General features: G+C 36.0%; 2 protein-coding genes and 1 long non-coding RNA gene across 5 annotated transcripts; 2 read left to right on the forward strand and 1 right to left on the reverse strand.

The window, feature by feature from the left end:
• Window positions 1–836: 836 nt before the first annotated feature.
• LOC133716009 (uncharacterized) lies at window positions 837–3906 on the forward strand. Of its 3 annotated transcripts, XR_009849307.1 has the most exons (6): window positions 837–1794; window positions 1997–2067; window positions 2578–3164; window positions 3260–3385; window positions 3471–3524; window positions 3722–3906. It is a non-coding gene; the product is annotated as an uncharacterized LOC133716009 (long non-coding RNA). The 3 variants fall into 3 exon arrangements; XR_009849306.1 differs by having other exon boundaries at window positions 1907–3164; XR_009849305.1 differs by having other exon boundaries at window positions 1997–3164.
• A 275-nt stretch (window positions 3907–4181) lies between these two features.
• Window positions 4182–4812, reverse strand: LOC133716120 (RING-box protein 1a-like). The gene is made up of 2 exons (XM_062142855.1): window positions 4752–4812; window positions 4182–4654 (listed from the first exon to the last, which is right to left on the reverse strand). The coding sequence occupies exons 1-2, from the start codon at window positions 4810–4812 to the stop codon at window positions 4182–4184; spliced, it is 534 nt and encodes a 177-aa protein (XP_061998839.1).
• Window positions 4813–5854: 1042 nt separating this feature from the next.
• LOC133717658 (CSC1-like protein At3g54510) lies at window positions 5855–14157 on the forward strand. Its single transcript, XM_062144367.1, has 10 exons — window positions 5855–6270; window positions 7025–7186; window positions 8200–8263; window positions 8429–8641; window positions 9975–10196; window positions 10632–10930; window positions 11600–11879; window positions 12073–12351; window positions 13108–13341; window positions 13627–14157. Exons 1-10 carry the CDS (start codon window positions 5954–5956, stop codon window positions 13786–13788), a joined length of 2232 nt encoding a protein of 743 aa, XP_062000351.1. The 5' UTR covers window positions 5855–5953; the 3' UTR covers window positions 13789–14157.
• Window positions 14158–17846: the final 3689 nt, after the last annotated feature.

Genomic DNA, 17846 nt, shown 5'->3' on the forward strand with positions numbered 1-17846 from the left:
TTGAGCTATGATTTTACTCTTAGATCCCTTTTGGATAAAATAAAAATGGTTTCATGTCCTGTGGTGAGGTCTTTGAAGGACCAAACTGTTTCCCACTCCTGTTTAACTTGAAGAATCAGCTATGCTATCATGAACCATCTGCTTATGATTACCTTGCTTTTACCAATAAATAGAGATAGGTTGGACCATACTGGACCATGTGTTTTTTGTCTTTTCTTGGTGTAATTTTATTTTTTGTCTGAATCTTAGTTGATCAATATCCTTTTGTCTTATCACTTACAGTTAATATCTAATTGATCTGATTGGAGATTGATGTAATCAATTGAATAATTTAGCGTACATTTCATGAGTACTTTTTAATTGCTGAGATATCATGAACTTGTATTTAATTGTCATGTATGATATGCATCTAGTTAAGTTATAGACTTGAAAATGCATGTAGTCAACTCAAAAAATATATCACGAACTTGTATTTAATTATCATGTATGATTTGCATCTAGTTAAGTTGTAGATTTGAAAATGCATGTGGTCAACTGAAAAATGAAATTAAGTTGTTTACCAATTGTGCATCACTGAAAGTAAAAACCTAGAATATAGGACACAACGACATTTTAAAATAATGATTATGATGCTTTTTCTTTACTCCATGAGAGAAAGGAATTTTCCTTTGTTCTTTCTGAATTTATCACTTTTAGTGTATTATGTGATTATGACCCTTATCAAAATTGAGGCTTGATTGTACTTTGTATTTTGATTTGCAATAGAAAATGACTCAGATATTTGATTATTTGTGTATGTGCATCTCCAGGTTGAAGTCTATAATTTCCAGTTGAGAAGGTGTTTCTTTGTAAACGGACAGAGATTCTGTAGAAGTTGATGGCAATGATCAGACTTATGATTGGAGAAGTCCTCACTTTGCCTCATACATCCAATGATGATACAAAAAGATTTCAGTTATTTCAAAGAATTTAGTTGGAAGAAACCTTCTTTTATTATATGTTTGTAGAACTTAGAGAATTTGGTCCTTATTTTGTTATGTAAACGACTTTTTCGATTCTATGAAACTTAAGATATGCATCAGCATTGCTATAGCCATGTCCAGTCAGAGAGGTCAAATGATGTTTATGACTTGGCCTATTCAAATGTTAAATCAATTGTCAACTCTGCGGTCATGCTAAAGCCATTTATACCATCTTGGGTTTTCTTTGATTTTAGCTTAACTTTAGGAAGAGTACACACATCTTTGTAAAAGCAGAACAAGACAAAGTAATTTTATTAATTGATTTTGATTGAACCAAGTCAACTAATTTCTGCAAATAAGGATGTATTAAATTCAAGCAACGTACAACAAGTAGTTGAAGCCAAATTTTTGGAAATTTGGGACTGTAATCAAAACCCAAAGTCCTCTCCTACTTTCTTCCTTGTGACCTTTGATCACGAAAGATACACAGTTCTCTCACCGATCTCAATACTATTAATCCTGATATCAGAAGTATACATATTTTGATGAATTTGAAGGTAGACAACATAAAAAGTATATAGATATACACCGTGTGTCTGTGTGTCATCACTAAAAAGAGAAGGAAGTAGACAGATGCCAGTTATTACTACCTTATTTTATGACTGCTTCTGGGAATTGGAGTAGTGAGACTAGCTAAGGTGATTGCAGGAAATAGGCTAATACTTCAAGAATAAGCTAATGGGTTCCATCATTCTTTTTGTGCAGAAAGATATTCATGGGAGGCTTGACAAAGAACAAGCGGTTCTTTGCTTTGCTCAGCTCACTGGCATTGGTAAGTACTCATTGAATTGAGTCTGTAGCTTTCATTTTGCATGTGTCCTGATCCTCTTTAATATTTTCATTTCAATCCTTTCATTTTAAACAAGAGTCTTTCAATTGCGCAGGTTACAATTCTGAGTTCAATTGCGTGTGAATTTGGTTTCAATGTTGGAGGTTTGGGATTAACTTGGGTTTGTTTCTGTTGACGACTACAGATGTAGAGAGGGAAACTCTGTTGGATATTATGCGGCTGTGAAGGGCTTCTCTGCTTTGCTTATCCGCATTGGTAAGCACTCATTGAATTGAGTCTGTAGCTTTTACTGTCACTCTTAACGGAGCCCAATTGGAGTAGAATTTATACCATCTTGGATTTTCTTTGATTTTAGCTTAACTTTAGGAAGAGTACACACATCTTTGTAAAAGCAGAACAAGACAAAGTAATTTTATTAATTGATTTTGATTGAACCAAGTCAACTAATTTCTGCAAATAAGGATGTATTAAATTCAAGTAACATACAACAAGTAGTTGAAGCCAAATTTCCAGTAACAGACAAGTTTTTACTCATAAAATAGTAAGTGTTTTTGCTTTCCAGACTTTTGTTGAATTTGAATCTGGGTTTCCCCGTCTTCGTCTTTGCTCATGGAACATGTTGTGGATTTTAATTCTTGAATCCATGGTCTTCATAAGAAGATTTTCAACTGATAGTACCGTGCCATTCAGTTAGCATGATTCATTTTTTTGTGCATGAACATTCAACTGATACTTCATAAGGTTGTTGATGAACTCTACTTGCAGGCACCAGAAGGTATGGGTAACCAGACTTGGACTTTGAACACCCAGTTAATGTGGCACAATTCTTTTCCTTTGCAATGTTTTTGCATACGATTTAAAGTCTATTTCTGGTATTTATTTTTCAAAACAGTAGAAGTCAATGTTGGATTGGATTGTCAAACATTGGAAACAATCTTAGACTGTTCATATGTTGTTCTCCTGTAAGATATAACTAGCCTCTTGGGTTCAAAATTTGTAATTGTGCAGGTAGATACTACCTTTTGGATTAGAAGTATGCAAACATGCCTAGCTTCATTGCTCCATATCGTGGTGTACCTTACTACTTGAAGAATGTTACTACTTCATTGTTTTTGTGCTTGAACAGGATGTAGTACTGGGAAAGATGCAAACTACGTTATTCTCTTATTGGTTCATATTTCGAAAATCTTCTGCTTACATACAGTATTGCTATATAGGTTAAATATTCTTACTGAGCTGCTGTGTTTTGGGGATCAAGAGTTCTATAAAGATTGCTGAAATGCAAAAATAGTTGAGGAGGTAAAACCACCTTCTTATTGGCACTTGCAGGAAAACTGGATAAATCCCTTAAGGTGAGTATTTGAAAACATACATGTACAAAAGCTCAACAGCAATAAAATGAAGGTTGACAATTGTCATAAAATATGAAGACTTTTGTTTGCCTCAGGTTGTAGGGGAGATTTCATACAATGGTTACAAGCTAGATGAGTTTGTTCCTCAAAAAACTCCAGCGTACATAAGCCAACACGACCTTCACATACCTGAGATGCCAGATATTGACACTTACATGAAGGTAACCATAAAATTGAACGGTATTGCCCTTGATAAATTTATAATGCTGTTAGACATATAGAGATTAACAGATACAATGCTGGCAGGCAATCTCAGTTGAAGGACAAAAGAAAAACCTCCAAACTGACTATGTTTTGAAGGTAAATTTTTTTCACTAGATATTTATTTTCATATAGATATTTAAGCCCTGACTATTCATTGGATTAGAACAATTGGCTGTCATGATTTCTCTATGCTTTTCCTTTATCCCAATTGTACGTATCATTCTGTTTTTTGTCTGTATCAGTTGATCTTCTGTGGTTTTTCACTATTAATCCTAAGCTGTTACGATATGCAGTGAATGCCAGATGCGGCACATCTGAATACCAGATATTTAATGTATTTTTGTCATGTCCAACCATTTTTGTAACCAGTATCAAAAGCAACTTTGGTTAGAATGTTGATTTTTTGAAAATCATAAATAGCCAAGCTTAGTCTGTTTGGAACTTCGATTTTTGAAACATGTAAATATATGAATCTGGTTAGAACACTAAGTTTTGAAATATGTAAATATACATCGTTATACGTATACCCGCAGCATCACGCGGGATATCTACCTAGTATATATACTAATTCTCAAACTTTTATGTTTATTCTTATTTTAAATTGAAAATAAAATAAAATTTACTAACAACAGGGCAAAAGGTATTTTGAATTAACAATCACCAGTTCACGACACCTACGATATGCAAAAGAAAACACCAAAGACGCATGATAAAGAGAAAAGAACCAAGAGCCTCGTTTTGACATGCATGGTTTTAATCATGACCATACTTCTGGAACTCCCACTCGCTGTTATCCAAGGGACAGACCTGACGAGTCTTGAGCCATCGGCTAATGCAGTGGAAGTGGAAGGCATGGTTGCAAGTTCCCCAAGCCACCGTACATTCTTCGCTGGTCACACTTTTCTGGTTGGCTTGGCACTCTATGCACAGGTGCATTATATGGTTCCTGCAGATGGCGCAGTTATCCACCACAATATCCCATGCCCACAGACTTACTGCGTTCCACTTCTTCAGCTCAAATCGCTGCTTGTTGCTCTTCTTGCTTCCAGAACAAGCACCTGCACCACTGCTCGATCCAACCCCCATCGGAACCATCGTCACTTCAGAGTCCAATAGATTAGTCTCCTTGTTCTTACAGACTTGCACGTAATCTTGCAAATTTCGAATGAAAAATATACAATGCAAGGTATCGGGTCTTTTATATAGACCACGCACTAACTCATAATCTAACAAGGAAAAGGAAAGAATAACAAACTAGACTAACACAAGGATTCCGTATATAGCTCTATGAGATAACCTAACTAAACTAGGAATGAGATAGACCAACTAGGATAGGAACAAAGAGAGTCCAGTTGAGGGGGAAATTGTAGACGAACAACGACATTCTTATATATAGATATATATATATATTTTTTGGACAAACGACATTCTTATATTAAATAAAAGACATTCTTATATTAAATCTGATCGAAGGCAGATGTTAACCAACAAATCTACTAATAACGATGGTTTTACAACAATGAAGCATATTATCATATTTTTCAACAAATTCTTCTTCATTAAATAATAATTAGCAGGGCCCACCTACTATGTGTGTAGAGAGAAGTTAAAGGTAGTAGGAAAACTTTTCGTACAACTACTATATTTTCTGTTTTTTTTTTTTTTTTTTATAATTTTTATTCTTTTATTTTTTATTTTTCAATTTACTATATTATCTTTATTGATTAATTATATTTCATAGTTTTTTAATAAATAAAGGTTAAATTGGTAAAAAATTAATTAATTAATTAATTAGGTCTCATACTTCATTTGATTCACTGAACTGCATTTCGATGATTAAGTATGTCAACGAGAGAAGTTGCATCATGAATTTGTAATTAGAGATAAACCGTGATTGTGGTCGATTTATAATTATAATTTTTCTGAAATAAATTTTAGTTAGAAAAAAGGTTTATAATAACGATATTTGTTTTTTCAAGTGAAGAAAACAGAATGTTTTAATTGAAGAGGTCAAGACAATGTTTCAACTTTTCAATACAATTATTTGTACATAGCCCTAGAAAATGTAATCAGGCCAGTGAATGAATTTAAAGAACTGCAGATTTTGACCGGATTGTACACCTTTGTGTCTGGCTAATGCATGTATTAGCTAGAAACTCACTTTTGTTTCCTGCATTTCAAATTTGGATAGAAGATGGGCCACAATGGCTATCTGATGTACCTATAACTGATTTATCTATCTAAATTGCAAAATAAATGCAATTATACTTCCCAAAAAAAAAAAAAAAAGTGAAGAAAACAGAGAGAAATTTCAAACATGAACCCCTTAAAAGAAGCAAACTCTGCCGCTTATAAACGTCCAAGCAGTTGGGCTCTTATTACCATAACGTCATCTTTCTCATGAAACTTCGCCACGTACTACCAAAGGTGGCAACAATCGCTCATTTGCTCTCTCTCTGCTTCCTTCATTGTAGAAGAAGAAGAAGAAGAAAGCTTTTCAAATTCAAAGCAACGGATCGAGGATTATGAACCCTGAAAGTCTGATAGCTTCGGCGGCCATAAACGTAGGCCTGGCCATCGTGATTCTCTCACTCTTCTCCATCCTGAAGAAGCAACCCTCGTACGCCCCTATCTACTACCCTCGCCGCCTCTCTCAGTCGCAGTCATCGCAGCCGTCGCAGCGCCACCGCCAAAATATCCCGGATTTCGATGAAGCCTTCACTGTCCGCCGCTTCCTCCCTTCCCTCTCCTGGATTCGCCGCGCCTACCGCGTCTCCGAGGATGAGATCCTCGAGACCAGTGGCCTCGACGCCCTCATCATCATCAGGCTCTTCAAGTTTGGGTCAGTAACACTTATGGCTTTCATTCCGGTTTTCTCTGATTTTTATATATATGAGGCCATGCATTCGATCATTTTGCTCATTGAGTTATATATACTATATATATAGATACACACACATCATCTTAGATATTAGTTGGTGCCGTTTTCGTTGCTAGAGGAGGGTTAGAACTACATTGATGTGCAACTTAGGAGACATCATAATAACATTCGTGCTTCACTTGCTTTAATATGGCTTATTGCTTACCTTGAAATAAGTAGATGGAGGAAAATACTGTATCTATCATAATGAAAATACTGTTTCTATCATAATGACCCCCCAATGCAGCACGATCAATATTGTAATTTTAGGGCGTCCTCAGTGTCAGACTCGATGTTGGTCTAAGGACTTAGGGTGGAGGAAAAGAGAAAAAATTGGTAATATTATATATGCAGTGAGTTTGATTTTGTGGTCATTTATAGAAATAGCTTTTCTTTTACCATACTGATCTCTTTTAATCATTAAAAATAGATATAGGAGTGAAACAGACTTTACAGCTTCGATTGCTAGAGAAACAGGTCTGCCGCAAGCCCAGCTGTCAAGCTTTTATGTTTTAGGTCACACCAAATTATCGACTTAAAATCAATAGCTTAGATATGACACCGTAATGATGCATTGAATGACATTACTGATGGACAATAGTTTTTACAGTCCTTAGTGGATTTTGTTGAAACTAATTCTATTTAAGATGGAAGTAACAGGCATAATTTTTTGCAGTATCAAATTCTTTTTGGTTTGCTCTCTTGTGGGATTGGCAGTACTTGTTCCGGTAAACTACTGTGGCCAGGGTCATCTCATAGCCCACCAGAGTCATCTAGCTGTGAGCCACCATTCGTTGGATCTCTTCAGTATATCTAACATCAGTCCAGGTTCTAACAGGTGAGACTGTTGTTATTGTGCAAATGAGGCCATTCATAAGGAGAAGTTAAGTTTGTATAATGCAAATTTTGACTATCTTATCTTTTAATTTGGGATTTGCGGCTGTAACTGTTGAGTGTACTTGTCCAAACAAGGTAATTTAAACTGCTACTAACTTCTAATTTTTTATTTGAAATATGATATATCACATTCCATAAAATAAGAAGCATGGATTATAGAGTTTTATTATCTCAAATTTATGGTTGTAGACTTGTAGAGTTGGTATGACTGCTAGATGAATTATTTGTAACTTCATATTTCATATAAAGTCTTTGTGCCACATGTTTACCTCCAATAACAGGCATAGTGCACTAGGATACCTTCTCTAAAAGGCTCAGGGCTTATAACGACCTGTGTAGAGTGTAGATATAGGAAAAGGTGTCGGCATTTTATAGTACATCTGAAGGAAAGCTTCATGTGTACGTAGTTTCTTGTAGACATTAGGAATTCAAAGTTTATGCGTTTCATATGTTTAAGTTGAGCCCACACTCATGGAGCATTGGCCATGTTAAGCATATGACAATGGATCCCTTAGAGAGCATGCAGTTTGAGCATTTCGGCTTCTCAAACCATCTGGCTTCTCTTCTGGAGTGCTGAACTTACATGATAACTTTCTTCTTATTAGTCACATTGATAGTGGTCATGTTACATGATTTGGATAGTTCAGATCAAGTACTATTTCTTGGTCACCAGTGAGTGAGAATCCTTTTTCTTTATGATTCAGTCAACATTTTATGATCAGTAGTGAGTTATTTATGGAAATTTGTACTTGTTAATGGGATTCCATATCTAAATTTCTCTGTGAGTGACTAATGTTAAACCCAAGGACAGAGCTCATTCTTGAAAACCAGCTTAGGGGGAAATAAGCTGGCATGTTCTTTTAATTTATTGTTTATCTGCTGATGTTTTTAACTTTTTATATCAACAAGGCTTCTAACTCAATTTACTTACCTAGTTCATTTCCAAATGCACAGGCTTTGGGTTCATTGTTCATGCTTATGGTTTATATCTCTGTATGGAGTATATCTACTGTACAAGGTAAATATTATACTCTTAACAAACCATATGGTTAAAAATCAATTTATAATATATATTAGGAATGAAAGTTGTAGTAGAGGTTTTTGGAATTAATAGTGTTGCTTGGACCTTAACACTCAGATAAGTTTGCGTAACAGGTGACTTCCTGCATCATTTCTTCTTCAGGAATATAATGAGATTTTGTCTAAAAGGATTCAACAACTTCGTAACATTAGGCATCAGCCTGATCAGTTCACTGTTCTAGTCCGGGAAATTCCCTTCTGCAATGATCACAGATCTCGCGGATGTTGTGTTGATAAATTCTTCTCTAAGCATCATCCATATGCTTATCATTCTTATCAGATTTTGTACGATGGAAAAGAATTTCAGGAGTTGCTGGTAAGGCTTCCACATTCTAAGGTCATCCTCTGTATATCAATATCAGCACTATGATTTATTTTTTTTTGGTTACTTATATTAGGAGTCTTTATAGTTATGTCGCCTGAAAAAGAAATTATAATCTTCAAAGTGTCTCATAAACATCTCTTGAAGAACATCACTGTTATCAGAGGATTCTTGTGGATTTAGTGAAACACAAATTAATAAGATGCTCAGGGAATTTGGGTGAATTTGCTTCCCCTTTAAGAGAGAGAGAGAGAGAGAGAGAGAGATGGATGGATGGGATTCATTTTCTAATAATCATGCCTATTCTGGACATTGTGGTTTATTTCCCTAATTTGTCTATCGGTCAGAGCTTTATTTTGTGGATCAGTAGTTTTATATGATAACACCTATAAGTTATTTATGACCAAAATGTGTAAGTTTGCGCACATCTGTTTTAATAATGAAAATTTCACTTAACATGATTTCAGTCTGCAAATCATTGGTGATTTTTTATGTCAATAAACAATATGTAGAAGTTTGTATCAGTATGTAAACATGATCTCTTACTAAGTGTTGGGGGTCCACATTGCTTGCTTCTGCATTGCACTCATGATATTTACAACTTAACCATTTAATGGAATGCATGTTGGATTGATATTTCTGAAACATAATCAGCTCTTGGAGTTCGGTGTATGGGATTTAAGATTTCCTATATAACTTAAGCGACACAATAAAAGCTTTTTCTATCCCACATAAGGAGACAATCCATTGATAAACCCTGTGTTGGACAAATCACTTATTTGGTATGGGTAGTTGTATTTGATTGGGAATTTCTTGCAACATATGGATATGCTGAAGTTCAAAGGAAATCCTATGTCATGAGATTAAAACAATTGAGTGTGTTTACTTATTTGAAATTCGCAGTCCTTTGCACTGCTTATTGAGGACCTGATAGTCTGATACTATGTAGTTAAACAATGAAGCTTTGGATAAGAAGGTTTTGTGTAGTGATTTGTTAATGGAAATCCACAGAATTTCCAAACAGCTCAGCTGTTGGTGTTTGGCTTTATGTTTGCATTTTTATAATAACCTTTTGCTCTTGGATCTTATGTTTGTATTTTTTCCGTCATAAGAATGTAAGTAATGATTTAAATACAGATGTCACCTTGGCACCAGTACTTTTTCTTGATGATGATGTCATGATGGTGTTTTTCACTATGAATTGTGACATATTAACAAGGGACTGTGGTGTATTGTTACCCACTGTAGTTCTTGATTCCTTCTCCTTCTTTATATATATTGGATCTTATTTTGGATCAACATCTCATACAGATAATCTTGTGTCTAGGGCCAGGCAAAATCCATTGAAAGAAAGATAGAGGACTTGAGCAAGCGGTCCATGGGAAAGAAACAAAACGAGACCATGGGAAATAAGAAACATAATGAGACGCCTTTGCTCTCTAATCATTCTCATCAAGATGCTGCTAAATTAGCTTCACATGAGGAAAAGCTTGAAGAGCTTCATCATAAGATACACCAGTTACAGTCTGAAAATATGCTTAAAGAAAAGGTAATTAAGGTACCGGTATTATAATGATAATTGGCTTACTAATACATACATTGGTTATTTGGCACTGTAACAGTTATACTATTTTAATTTACTTCTGAGTTCTGAATGGTGTTCCACGAGTATTGTTACTTTGTATATTATGTTCATTGATAGATCTAACTTCTAAAATGTTGGTCTATGATGAATATACTGTGCAACATTTAAACACAGAGGCATGTTCTTGGAAGACATTTGTTTGGATTCTTGAAATGTGATCCCTTCTTTTGGATTTTTGTATTTAAAACTCTTCACAAGATAATTGCAACAACATTTGTCAACTGTTTTTTGTCTATATTTTAGATAATATACATTTATATTCTAGCTTATCATTGAATGAACCATTCTCGATCTGTAATTTGGATGAAATAAACATCCCGAGTTCTTGTATACTTGTAGGAGTTACCTGTTGCTTTTGTTACATTCAAGTCTCGGTTGGGTGCAGCACTAGTTTCCCAATCTCAGCAGCATGCAGATCCACTTCTTTGGATAACTGACATGGCTCCAGAACCGAGGGATGTATCTTGGAGAAATCTGGTGATACCATACAGAGTTTTGCCACTTTGCAGGCTAGGTGTCATTGTTGCAGCCTCTCTTCTTACAATTTTCTTTGCAATCCCAGTCACTGCTGTCCAGGGTATAGCCAAGTTTGAGAAACTAAAAAAATGGTTTCCTCCAGCCATGGCTTTACAGTTGATGTAAGACTTATCTTGATTCTAAAACTAGAACTTTGATACATCAAACTGTGAGATGTGCTTCACATTACTTCATCACCATTTGTTTGTTATCTGTCGTGTTATTGTTGAGATACTAGTATCATTTTGTACTCATTGAAACTACTGATTGTCCAATAATGTTTAGACTATTTCTGCTTCGTAAATATCTGAGTGTTGCAAATTGATGAATCACATTCATTTGCAAATCTTGCTTTTTAATATATATATATATATATATATATATATAATCACTGTAATATATTCATCTGTATATTTTGCCTTCTATTTGAATTTAATTACTGTAATACAGTCTGTGCTCTTGTTTTCATTGTACATATGTCACCAATATCTAGGCGAAGCATTGCATATCGCTAACTTGCTAAGCAACAATGCAAGGCATCTTTTCTGGAATCTTGCTCTAGAAGTGTTGCACCAGAGTTTGAGAAAAGAATTGTAGTTTAGTTTTTATAAGTAGTGAAGCATATAGTTATGTTCGGATTCTTCAAGGTTTCCTGGACATCTTCTGAACTTAATCAGGATCTCTGAGTCTTCATCTTCTATATTTGTTTCTGTCGTTCTCTGTAATGTTTTGCTTTTTTTTTTCATCATAAATTATGTGTAATCTTTTGTTATTATTGGCATGTTATACAGACCAGGGTTAAGCTCTATCATAACAGGATATCTTCCAAGTGCTGTTCTGAAAGGGTTCATATACATTGTTCCTTTTGCAATGCTTGGAATGGCTAAACTAGCTGGCTGTATATCCAAAAGCAAGGAGGAAATAAAAGCTTCCAACATGGTTTTTTATTTTTTGGTTGGAAATGTGTTCTTTTGGAGCTTGTTATCTGGGTCTTTACTAGATGAAATTGGGCAATCTTTTACTCATCCGAAAGATATACCTGGTCACCTTGCTATTGCTGTTTCTGCTCAAGTGAGTTGATCTTTTTCATTAATACTTTAGGTATAGTATACTGTATACATATATCATTATCTTTGTAAAGCTGTTTCAGTCCTTTTTCTGTATATTCATTATAGTCCTATAGACCAAACAAAGTTCTATGGTTTTATCTTCATCTTGTAAGCACAAAATATTCAACCTAATAGCTTGCTTTCTCATGTTTCAGGCAGACTTCTTTGTGACATATATTTTGACAGATGGACTGTCAGGGTTTTCTTTGGAGATCCTTCAACCAGGTTTACTTTGTTGGGATGCTATAAAGTCTTGTACATATGGCCGGGGGAAAGAGAAAACTCCTTATCTTTACTCATTACCTTACTACAGAATCATTCCTTCAGTCTCACTGTCTGTGCTGATTGGCATGGTATATGCGGTTGTCACACCACTTCTGCTCCCATTTCTGATTGGCTACTTCTGTCTGGGCTATGTTGTATATATAAATCAGGTTGATATTCTAACTTTGCTTTTAAAATCCAAGTTTGTTATTGTTATTATTCTCATCGTTGTTGGTGTTGGTATTCGTATCGGGATTGAGATTGAGATTGTAGTAGCAGTAGTACTATTACTGTTACGCATACACATCCTTTTATAGATATGTCTCTCCCCACCCCCTATTCTGTTTTCATATATTACAATCCAAAAAGAAAGAAATAGAGACTCTCTGTCTCTCTCCCTCTCTCCCCCTCTCTCTCTCTTAGTTTATTTCAATCTTGAGAAGTTCATTTTTAAAGTCTGATCTGCACAAAAGCTACATTCTTCAGTTGCAGGATGTCATAATATTTGTTATTTTAGAAAAATTAGATGCAATTTCAAGTTGAGGTGCTAGAGTTTTCTTACATTTCACCGCCTCTGATGCTTTCATTTCATGGCTTCCACAATGGTCTCTGTCACGCCTCTTCAAGCTTCTAAAACAGTTCCTTGTCGAATCCATTCTCTGTACTGAACTACTGATATCTATATAAACATCCTTCTGGGACTTTTATCTGTTTTTTCCTACAGAGTGATTAAATTCTGGCTGTATATAGTCTCAAAATATTTTAGTTCTGCTTGTCTCATGAAATTATAATTCAGTATTTTCTAAAATTTCTACATATCTTCCATGGTGCTAGAATCTGAAATGATAGACATGCAACCATGAATATATATATATGGCTGAGCAGCATTTTGAGCACTTTAGATATTAACGATTGTTATGTTGCAGATTGAAGATGTGTATGAAACAGTTTATGACACATGTGGACAGTATTGGCCATACATCCACCATTATATTCTCATTGCACTCGTTCTTATGCAAATTACAATGATTGGTCTTTTCGGTCTGAAATCAAAGCCAGCTGCATCCATTTCCACAATTCCACTTCTCTTGCTGACATTGATGTTTAATGAATATTGCAAGATTCATTTTCTTCCTACATTCCGCCTTTTATCCATTCAGGTATACATGATCTAAGAAGTTATATATGTAATTTTGTGAATTTACTTCATTTATAGACCAAGAACTGAAAATATAGCATCTCCATTAGCGACTATCTATTACTAATATTGATTAAAATGAGAATATGTACGTGTTGCTACTAATATGGATCTCACCTGCAGCTTCTGCTCTACTAGACTGTCCCATGAACTATAGAGCTCATACTGACTGAGTTAAACTTAATTCTTCGGTAGTATATATTTTGAACGTTACTTAACTTAATTATTTGGATACTTTCGATTTCAGAATGCCAAGGAATTTGATGAACTTGATGTGAAGTGCAATCAGATGGAGTTTAACCATGAGAGTGCCAGCATTGCTTATTGCCCACCTTGTTTGCGTCCCTTGAACGTGATGGAATCAGAGCCAAGCTATTCACCTTCCATAGTTTCTACATCATCGATTTAAACTCTCTCCATCTCTGTTTCCCAAATGCCCATCCTCGATCTTATTTGGAAAATCTGGCTGGAAAAATCTCCCCACACTATGTTGTAACTTCTTTTTACATGTTGCATCACCAAGTGAGAAGCTTAATTCATGCAGTATAGGGATATGTAGCAAGGGCTAGAGAAAGAAGTAGCTGTTGTGCAATTGATTCTACAGTAGCTCATTTTTAGGTGGACATGTATACTGAACCTTATGTGATGACATTGAATTTGCGCTTGTCCAATAATCTTTTCCTTGATTTTCGAGTGAAAGGAAAATGGTACTGGGTTTAAACAGCAACAACAATTTTAGGAAGCTTCTTCTTACCAATAGTTCTCAGTCATTTGTCAAGTATATTTTGGATGGAGAAATTTGTAAAATATTTAACAAAAATGTAAAATGTAATCTGGCTATTTTATGTAATTGGCATATAATCTTTCTGTCAGACAGTACGTAGAATGTGATCATGTTTGAAGGAAAGAAGCACTATACCATTTTGTCCACGCAAATGCAACATGCAACCAACTATAGAATTCGGATCCTCTCATTAGCAATAAAATTGCTGGAGCTTTTTATGCTTTTAATAATGAAATGTCATGTGTAAAAACAAAATCTAAATGTCAAATTAAAGTATTTTTCACTAAAAATTAACGAATTATACACATACTATTTTTAACATTTAATTCTAATCCCGAATATTGTACTAATTATGGAGGCCACTTCATAAATTTCTCGTAGATCTCATAAGAAATTATTGCTGCAGACACATCTGCTCATATAGATTGGGACGTGGTTGAGTCATACTTTTATCATATATAATACTAATTCTCTCAAGGCTAATCACCAAGTGACTTGGTTGGAGATAATATGTTGGTAGACCGTACATAGTTTCGATGTTAGTACGTCTAGCATGTGTTACTGAGTTGTCTGATGATCACATATCTCCAGATGCAGCTAGTAATTTATAGTCCAGTATTTTGATCCCTCTGGTGGTATCAAGAGCAGATAGATTTGCCCACTACCTAATGACATACCTAATGACGAAGTCATGGGTTCGAGTCACCATGGGGGTAGGAGTGAAATCCTTTGATCATCTTTTAAAAAATAAGGATGAAAAAAAAAGAGCAGATAGATTTGATGTTAAATTCGGATATAATATATAACTATGATCCGAAACAACAACGTGCAGGAAATAAATATCCATTTCAGTCGATGCGATCGGTAGTTATTTTTCTGATTGACTATTATTTCGTAGAATTAAATACTGGTTACTCTCTATACTTATAGGTTTCGTTGTTTCAGTCTCTGATGTTCGAATTTCACCTAAAAGCTCATCGAACTCTCAATTTCCTCACAATTGATCCCTACCGTCAAGCTCCGTTTAAATTGTCGTTAAATTGCTGATGTGGCATCCATTTCACGCCAAAATGTCTATTTTACCCTCAATTACTTTTTTTTTTTTTTTAATTCTCTCCCTCTCTCTCTCTCTCTCTTCTCTTCTTTTTCCTTTTTACCTGATCTTCTTCCTCCAGGCTCTCTCTCCTCCTCTGTTTGTCTCCACCTTCTTCTTCCAAAAACAAACCCAGATACATAATCTGCTTCAGCATTAAATTGAGAAAGAATTGAGAATCTCTAGCAATGAATAACAAGATTTTCATAGCAAAACAGTATCAGGCAAAAAAAAGATGTTCAAACTCATGTTCCTATAATATCCATCAACACATAGCCCATGAAAATTGAGGCACAATATATAGTGCAACATTCACATAACTAACCATCAATTCAACCTCCACACTAGTACTGCACAAAACCGAAAATTCATCATGCAAAGGAATCCAATTCAACTAACAAATATAGCAATGAGAGAAAGCAACAATACCTTTCAGATTGGGGGCTGCTACTAGCTCCAAACCCAGGTAACAAATCATTAAAAGCCACCGGCACACCTTGTCAACTTTTTGTGAGCTAAAGCTTTTCGACAACACCGAGAAAGTCATCAATCCCACTACTATCACTCGCCCCCGGCGGCAGCGACGTCACCGTCAAGGAGAAAATGTTGTTTGTAGCGGAGCTCTTCAGCCCCGCAACGCCGTCGAAAATGTCGTTGTCGTAAACCGGCTTGTCAAAAACCTGGCCAGAATCGGCGACCTTGGAGGAGAATCAGGGGCCCCACCACCACCGTACATGGAATCCAAGTTGAAAGCTTCGAAATTGGTGGAGAACCTGGCTGAACCGCCGAAGATGTTCTCAAAGTCTTGGGCTTTCGGGGCTCAGAAGATGGGGTCATGATCGTCAAAGAAGGACCCGTTGAAGGAATTAGAGGTGCGAGTTGATCTGGAGGAAGGTCCGATGGATCCGAGATCGAAAGCTGGGGGCTTTGAAGAAGAAGAGGAAGAAGAATAGAAGACATTGGGGCCGATTTGCCGGAGGGCTTGAAGCCATAATCAGAGCTTAAGAGACCCGAGATAAGGAGACATTGGGGCCGATTCATCGTCGGTCCAGTACGGCGGCGGGAAGCGTCAGTGGGAGGTGGGTGAGAACATTGGGGTATGGGATAAAGAGAGAAGGGAGACGTAAGGGAGGAGAGGAATGAGGGTTGTGATGGTGGTGGTGGGTGGTCGTTAACATTGATTAAGGGAAGAGAGAGAGAGAGAGAGAGAGAGAGAGAGAGAGAGAGAGAGAGAGAGAGAGAGAGAGAGAGAGAGAGAGAGAGAGAGAGAGAGAGAGTAAAAAATAGAAAAAGGTTTTTGAGGGTAAATTGATGCCACGTTGGCAATTTAACGGACAATTTGGACGGAGCTTGACGGCATGGACCAATTGTGAGGAAATTGAGAGTTTAAAGAGCTTTTAGGTGAAATTCGAACGTCAGGGACTGAAACGACGAAACCCTATAAGTATATGGAGTAAACAGTATTTAATCCTATTTCTTATGTTGATTACCATTAGTTTCTAGACACTTCATGGTAACATGATTTTCTCAATCTGAACATTAAAAAAGTCTAGTTATTTAATTGAGTTGAGTAATTTAATCACTGGCATGGATTGGATTTCCGAGAGCATGGAGATTCTACGCCTCTGACTATATATGGAGATTCTAAGCTACAACTGCAGTTGTATTTGCATTGACAGTACTACCTTGCAACAGGCTCGCAAGGATTTGATCAAACAGAACCGCCCTAGCTTATCTCATCTTTCTTGCAACACTAAGCTTTGCCATACCAGAGCGCAAGTTATTTACAACAAACAAGCTAGGGTTTACCGGGCCGCCGGTGATCCACATTATAGTTACTTCCTAGCTAGCTAGCTACTTTTCTTCCATGTCCACGGCAGGTCACATCTATTACTCTCGATCGAGGCTATTTAACCTTGTGTTACTCAGAGCCGGCCCTGAGATTTCTGGGGCTCTAGGTGAAAATAATAATAATAATAATAATAATAATAATAATAATAATAATAATAATAATAATAATGGGGCTTCCTAGATTCACATTTTTTTTTCTCTTCCAAAGTTTGTAAGTTTAAACAACATATAATAACATAACAATATATCAATCCTAATATCGATCATTTAACAAAGGGTTTTTGTCCATTTACCCCATTTCTAGAGATTTTTTTCCCACTTACCCCATTAAGTTTTTTTAATTCTCTCTTACCCAAAACACTCTAAGGAGGTCTTCCCTAATACCCCATTAAGATTTTTTTTTTTTTTTAAATACCATTTTACCCTCACCTTTGTTACTTAGAGAGAGAGAGAGAGAGAGAAAATGGAAGAGAGAGAAACCATAGGGGACTTCGCCGGAGCCTGGTCACCGGCCGCTGCCCACCGGACTTTTCTGAAAACTTCACCGGAAAGGTTTATTGCCCCCAATAGACATCTATTGCCCCCCTATTGCCCCCCATAGAGGGGCAATAGACCTCTGTTGCTCCCTAATAGATGTCTATTGCTCCCCAATAGACGTCTATTGCCCCAATAGTCAATTCCCCCCAATAGACGACTATCAGCCGTGTATTGCCCCCCAATAGACTAATATCAGCTGTGT

This window comes from Rosa rugosa, chromosome 6 (genome assembly GCF_958449725.1).
Source record: "Rosa rugosa chromosome 6, drRosRugo1.1, whole genome shotgun sequence".
In the NCBI taxonomy this organism is placed as follows: Eukaryota; Viridiplantae; Streptophyta; class Magnoliopsida; order Rosales; family Rosaceae; genus Rosa; species Rosa rugosa.

What these genes read in the sequence shown, in the direction of transcription:
- LOC133716120 (XM_062142855.1), bottom strand. Translation starts at nt 4,812, where the DNA reads ATGTCGTTGTTCGTCTACAATTTCCCCCTCAACTGGACTCTCTTTGTT. An exon ending in CTTTGTTCCTATCCTAGTTG is followed by an intron (nt 4,655 to 4,751) that starts GTCTATCTCATT and finishes TTTCCTTGTTAG; the next exon opens with ATTATGAGTTAGTGCGTGGT.
- LOC133717658 (XM_062144367.1), top strand. Translation starts at nt 5,954, where the DNA reads ATGAACCCTGAAAGTCTGATAGCTTCGGCGGCCATAAACGTAGGCCTG. An exon ending in GCCATGGCTTTACAGTTGAT is followed by an intron (nt 10,931 to 11,599) that starts GTAAGACTTATC and finishes CATGTTATACAG; the next exon opens with ACCAGGGTTAAGCTCTATCA. An exon ending in ATGTTGTATATATAAATCAG is followed by an intron (nt 12,352 to 13,107) that starts GTTGATATTCTA and finishes GTTATGTTGCAG; the next exon opens with ATTGAAGATGTGTATGAAAC.